At 62.1% G+C, this 6,026-nt stretch overlaps 1 protein-coding gene across 13 annotated transcripts in view; it reads right to left on the bottom strand.

Annotated features, from left to right (window-relative positions):
- Positions 1 to 6,026, bottom strand: part of LOC108521121 (regulator of G-protein signaling 11) — an 8,544-nt gene that overhangs the window by 2,146 nt on the left and 372 nt on the right. For 2 of the 13 annotated variants that reach the window (XM_017860760.1, XM_017860754.1), the window contains exons 2-14: positions 5,719 to 5,815; positions 5,600 to 5,650; positions 5,300 to 5,436; positions 4,538 to 4,589; positions 4,367 to 4,425; positions 4,087 to 4,163; positions 3,804 to 3,900; positions 3,135 to 3,203; positions 1,778 to 1,807; positions 1,637 to 1,698; positions 1,431 to 1,544; positions 951 to 1,328; positions 730 to 868 (exon numbers count right to left, since the gene is read on the bottom strand). In XM_017860760.1, the coding sequence (XP_017716249.1) occupies positions 730 to 868; positions 951 to 1,328; positions 1,431 to 1,544; positions 1,637 to 1,698; positions 1,778 to 1,807; positions 3,135 to 3,203; positions 3,804 to 3,900; positions 4,087 to 4,163; positions 4,367 to 4,425; positions 4,538 to 4,589; positions 5,300 to 5,436; positions 5,600 to 5,650; positions 5,719 to 5,815 (1,362 nt within the window). The remainder of the gene's footprint in view (positions 1 to 729; positions 869 to 950; positions 1,329 to 1,430; positions 1,545 to 1,636; positions 1,699 to 1,777; positions 1,808 to 3,134; positions 3,204 to 3,803; positions 3,901 to 4,086; positions 4,164 to 4,366; positions 4,426 to 4,537; positions 4,590 to 5,299; positions 5,437 to 5,599; positions 5,651 to 5,718; positions 5,816 to 6,026) is intronic. The other 11 variants (XM_017860762.1, XM_017860758.1, XM_017860765.1 and 8 more) reach the window with 10 other exon arrangements.

Genomic DNA, 6,026 nt, shown 5'->3' with positions numbered 1-6,026 from the left:
AAAAAAAAAAAAAAAAAAAAAAAAAGTCGGGGCTTGGTGGCTCACAGCTATAATCCCAGCACTTTGGGAGGCCAAGGCGGGTGGAACCCAGGAGGCAGAGGTTGCAGTGAGCCAAGATCATGCTACTGTACTCCAGCCTGGGTGAGTGAAACTTTGTTTCAAAAAAAAAAAAAGCCCAGGCGTGGTGGCTCACACCTATAATCTCAGCACTTTGGGAGACTGAGGCAGGTGGATCACGAGGTCAGGAGATCGAGACCAGCCTGGTCAACATGGTGAAACCCCATCTCTACTAAAAATACAAAAATTAGCCAGACGTGGTGATGGGCGTCTGTAGTTCCAGCTACTCGGGAGGCTGAGGCAGGAGAATGGCCTGAACCCGGGAGGCGGAGCTTGCAGTGAGCCAAGATCGCACCACTACACTCCAGCCTGGGTGACAGAGCGAGATTCGCCTCAAAAAAACAAAACAAAAAAAAAACCTTTTTAGATCGAAACTTGATCCTTTTTAAGCATGTGATCTGGGCCAGTCCTTCCCCTCTGAACCCGGTGTGTGCTCAGGACGGAACACTGACAGGACAGCAGCCAGGGCGGCCCCAGCCAGGTGGGGAAGGTGCTCCCCTGGGACAGAGTCAGCATGGGCAATGCATGTGCAGACAGAGCCCTCGAGGGTGGGGACATGGAGACCTGTCTGGGATGCCCCCTCCCGCCCCTCCAGGCTTGCCCAGCACCCACCTTCTTCATGAGCATGTATATGTGTAGCTGGGCGTCATCCAGGACGTAGCGGTGGGGCTGGCGCAGCCCCTCCAGGGTCCGCTCCATGGTCCGGCTGTCAATGTTGACCCAGCGGGCAGCGCCCGGGGCCAGGAACTGCCTAGGGGTGGGGACAGCATTGGGTAGTCCTGGCTGGCTGCATCTGCCCGTTGGCCAACCAGTACCTACCACACGGCACTTACTGGTACACAGCGTCCACCAGGGTGGGGACCTGGGCCTGCGCTCCATAGCGAAGCTCCTCACATGCCTCCCAGAAGCTGAGGTTTTCTCCTGGGGGGCCGGGCACCCAGTCAAGGATACCATCGAGAGTGGCAGCCAGGGCCAGGGGGTTCCCAGGCTGGTTGGGCCAGGAGGGGTCCCCAGGGACCTGGCAGAAACCGAAGCAGAAAGCGAGGCAGCAGCCTCCCTGCTGGGATTGGAGCAGGGGGCTGGGGGGATTCTCACCACTGAACTCCTTTCCCAGAAAGTCCATGAAGTGGGCCCGCCCCACGGGGTCCTCCAGGAGCTCCCGGAAGCTGAAGGCCCATCTCTCCACACGGAGCTTCGTGGGGGCAGCCACCCTGGGGGGAGGGCGGGGCTGTTGGGGAGTGTGGGGACTGACCCTCCTGCAGCCCCCCAGGCTGGGAGCACACCCGCAGTCCCCCTGCCCCGCCTGGGCTCACGTGGGGGCGTTCATGACCCAGTAGGCGTCGTTGTCTGAGATCCAGGGGTTGCTGGGCAGGCAGCCCGACACGAGAGGGTCGTGGGGTCCACGCTGGCCGCAGAAACTCAGGTACCTGGAAGTGGGTATCGGGGCTAGTGCAGGAGGGGCCTCAGGAGCCAGGGCACTCAGCAGGGGTCTCCAGCTGCCACCCCTCACCCCACTCACGCCTCAAGGCAGACGGAGGACTTCACTCGGGTCCTGCCCAGCGCTCTCCTGCAGTACTCGATCTAGGATGTGGGGCCTGTGAGTCAGGTCCTGGGCTGGGGAAGGCACCCAGCATCCTCCACTCCCAGTCCCAGGACTTACCTCCTGCTTATAGAAATCTGCACTCTTGGTCTGGAAGGGACAGGTGGGCTGCCGTTAGATGCAGGTCCCCTGCTGGGGTCCAAAATCCCCAGGTAGAGGGCCCCTCACCAGGCTTAGCTCCTGCCCCATAGACCTGGCAGAGATGGTGGCCCAGGCCCCCAGTCCCGCCCCTTGGAGCCCCTTCTTCCAATCAGGGATCTGACTTTCCAGGAGACCTCTGGGGGCCTAAGGTCTGGCAATCTGCAGAATATTCCACGGAACCCTGAGGTTCTGAAAGTTGCAGTTGTGAGTAATATGTCATATTTTTTCTTTTCTTTATTTTTTTTTTTTTGAAAGGGAGTTTAACTCTTGTTGCCCAGGCTGGAGTGCAGTGGTGCGATCTCGGCTCACCACAACCTCCGCCTCCCAGGTTCAAGTCATTCTCCTGCCTCAGCCTCCCGAGTAGCTGGGACTACAGGCATGTGCCACCAAGCCCGGCTAACTTTGTATTTTTAGTAGAGACAGATTTCTCCATGTTGATCAGGCTAGTCTTGAGCTCCTAACCTCAGGTGATCTACCTGCCTCAGCCTCCCAAAGTGCTGGAATTAGAGATGTGAGCCACCAAACCCGGCCTAATATGTCATATTTTCAAATGTATTTAAGTTATGTTTTTAAACATATACTTGAGAAGTACCTACTAATGGGAACCACTGGGGAACCAGGTGTGACTTATTGAGTTCATCGGTAGGGGCCTCGCTGGGGCCAGAGCGGAGGCGGCGGACACTCTGCCTGGGTCCCCGAACCCACTGTCTCTGAGCAGCTTTGTATGGGGAAATGTCAGGGTCGTGAACGTAAGAAGTTTTATCAGGAGGTTCTAGGTGCATCAGTTCCAGACGTGGGGTCTGGATGGGACTCAGTTTGAACAAAGGGTTTTGCTGCTGCAGGGCTCAGATGCTCCCTCTTGTCTGGTCCCTGTGGTTCTGGAGGCCTCCACCTGGAGGGAGGTTGCTGCTGGATCTGCTTAGGTCTGTCAGGCCATAACCCTGCTTGTCACCGTCACCCCTCCAATTCCCTGCAAACGCTGATACTGTCCAGGAGAAGAGCCCCCTTCCTCCCCGCCACCCACCTCGTCCCCACCACTCCACTTACATGCACCCAGGGCAGCAGGTGTGAGGGGAGAGAAAGCGAGAGTTAGCAGAGGCCTGGGGAACAGGAGTGACCGGGAGTGAGCAGGAGCTTGGAGAGGCTGCACCAAGTACCACCAAGTACCCTCTGGGGGGACCAAAGGACGGACAGACGGGCAGTCCCATGGTGGGTCCAGCAGGGTGCGGCAGGTGTGCAGAGCGAGAGGGCAGTCAGCACGCACGCAGAGGCTCACCATGTGCACACGGCTGGCGGCACAGAATCCCCGCCCTGGACCCTGCTCCAGCACACTAGGGGCCCCGGGCTGCAGAGGGGAGGTGAGATGAGGGGGGATGCAGTTCCAGTGGCCTGCTGACCCCCTTTGAGACTGAGTTCCACCCCCCAGACCCCATGTGGAAACTGACACTCAAAGGAACTTGGGAACAGAGCCCCCAACCTAGCCTTCAGCTGTCTCTTCTCTGCTCACCAACCCCAAATGGCCTGTCCACCAGGCCTCCCCACAGCCCCAGTTGCTCCCAGTCTGTGAACTCAGTCCCCACATTGCAGCCGAGGCCACCCCCACTCTGCTTCCTTCTGAGGGTCTGCAGTTCCCGCAATCTGGTGTCCCAGTGACTCTCCCTTGGGCCCAGAGAGAAGCTGGCTTGTACTGTGGTCTAGGGACAGAGACCTGGGTTCTGATGAGCAGAAATGCAATTAAGTCACAAAGCAAAAACGTCCTGCCCCCCACGAGGATCTCCAAGACAGGTCCTTCCACAGGCTGAAAACGGTGGTCCTGTGAGTGCCTGTCAGGGAAGCACTCTGACCCCTGCGCTGGCCAGTGGCCCCACACCCTCACCGCAGGTGGGCTCACACCCTCACCGCAGGTGGCCCCACACCCTCACCGCAGGTGGCCCCACACCCTCACCGCAGGTGGGCTCACCGGGGGCCTGTTCACCAGCCAGTAGGTCTGCTCCTGGCACGCAATGACCAGCCTGTCCCCCTTCCTGCGCTGCTTGGCTGCCCTGGGAGGAGGAGGCTGAGTTGAGGGCATGCCCTGCACACAGCAGGCCCTCGGGCCTGGACCTGGGCAGGCAGCCATACCCAGAGGTGCCCTCCACGGTCCCAGGGCCACCAGAGCCCGGCCTGGTGCTGGGCTTCCTGAGTTGCCTGGGTTAGGCACCTGCAGGCAGGGTGGGGCAGGGCCTCACCGCAGCTGCTCCCTGGCCTGCATCAGCACCAGGTCCCACGCATGGCTGATCTTCGTGTGTAGCCGGTCATAGCACTCCTGGGGGCAGCGAGGTCTCCAGTGGGTCACCCCGGCCCCTGCCCCCAGTGAGATTGTGTGGGGAGTGGGGGGTTGGGGACTGTCTTGGGTCTTGGGGCCTGGGCTGTATGTTCCGGGGTAAATCATGAGGCCCTGGGAGGCATGAATGAGGCTTGGGTTCCTCCAGCTGGACCCAGCCGGGATGGGGCGGGTGGGGGTCCCACCTTCTCATAGTCCGCCAGGGTCCCCTGTTTTCGGATGTTCTTCTTGGCCAGGTAGATGGCTAGAAGGACAGGGACAGCCTGCAGAGGGGCCAGCTCTGCCCTGCCCTGCAGCATCACCCTGAGGCCCCCAGTCCTGGGAGCTTGTCTGGGGCCAGCCGTCCCCTTGCTCACCATAGTCCAGCTCTGCAGCCGGCCACAGGGTACTTGTCCAGAAGTATGGGGTCTGGCGTGGTGCAGGGAGAAGGTGTCCAGGATGCCTGCGTCTGTGCCTCCCCAGTGTCACCCCACCCTCAGACCTCCCTGGGGAGAAGCCTGGGCTGGGCAGGGGGTGTCTGAGGGTCTCCCTGCCTGCCCACCACCCAGAGACTCCACTGACCACTGGCCAGTCTCTCCACCTGGAACTGAGGCCAGTTCGCTCCTTGGGGTCCTGTTGAGGGACTGCCTCCCTCACTGGTCACCCTAAGCCCCCATTCGGGCAGGGTGGGACTGGGGGCCTGCACAAGTCTTGGATGTAGTCACAGTCTGTGCCTGGGGAGGGGTACAACTGACGGCAGGTGGGCCCAGGATCCTGATGTGGTTAGGGAGGGCAAGAATGCTGTCCTCAGGCCTCCACAGCCCCTCCCTCAGGGACTGGGCCTAGGGATCCCCAGGAAGACGGCAGAATCCTCTGCAGATACAACCCCTCGTGGGGCCCTGCTGTGACCCCCAGGAAAACTGAGGCCCCATCCCTCAGCCGGGTCCTTCTCACCACATGGGTACTTGCAGTCCAGGACTTTTGGGGCGGGGGCGGTGGACCACCAGCCCACGGTGACATGGCGAAGTCCCACTCCAATCCCAGCAAGCTTGGCAGCCCCTCCCGTCTCCCCGAGTTGGTAGGTTGGGTGGGTGGAGCTGGGGGTCCCACCGGCTCCCACCTGCGCCCCAGAGTCTGACCTGGAACCTGTAGGGCGTCTCGTCTGGCCGGAGCACGAGGCTACGGGGGTCACGCAGCGGGTAGATGTAGCCGTGCTGCACCAGGACGGCGCCCAGGTGCAGGGCCTCTGGGGACGGGTGGGACGGTGAGCGCCGGGCTGTGGAAGCGGTCAAGGGCGGAAGAGCCGGGCCTCCCCTCCCACCTGTGCTCCCCACTCCAGTGCGCTCTGCAGGGCTCTGAGAACTGCCAGCCCCCAGGAAACTCAGGCCTAGGCCACCAGCCCAGTGACCCCAGGGCCCAGCGGGCGGCAGGGCGCTCACCCTCCTCCGAGATGCAGAACTTCTGGGTTAACCACTGCACGACGTCGCTGCCTGCACGGGAGAGACGGAGGTGGAGGGAGGCCGAGGCGCGCACGCACCCCCGCCCTGACGCGCCTCACCTGTCACCGCGTGGGGAATGACCGTGACCAGCAGGCGCTGGCTCCGCATCTTCACGCCCTGGTCGGGGTCCTGCATGCTCACGACCACCCGCTCCATCTGGGCGGAGGGAGCCGTCAGGGGCTGCTCTGGCCGCCCCCGCAACCCTGATTCCCTGGCACGGCACCGGCCGGGATGCCCCGGATCCGGGAACGCGGAGATTAAGGCGCGGCGGCGGCGGATTCCAGGCCGCAGCGGGCGGCGGGGGCGCGGGGCGGGCCGGGGAGGGCCGGGGAAGACCCCGCGAGACCCCCAAGGGGCCCCAGGCCTC

The sequence above is a fragment of the Rhinopithecus bieti genome, unplaced genomic scaffold, assembly GCF_001698545.2.
Source record: "Rhinopithecus bieti isolate Rb0 unplaced genomic scaffold, ASM169854v2 scaffold_56641, whole genome shotgun sequence".
NCBI classification, from domain to species: Eukaryota; Metazoa; Chordata; class Mammalia; order Primates; family Cercopithecidae; genus Rhinopithecus; species Rhinopithecus bieti.
Note: the sequence above shows the minus strand (reverse complement) of the source record. Positions and strands in the feature narration are given on the sequence as shown.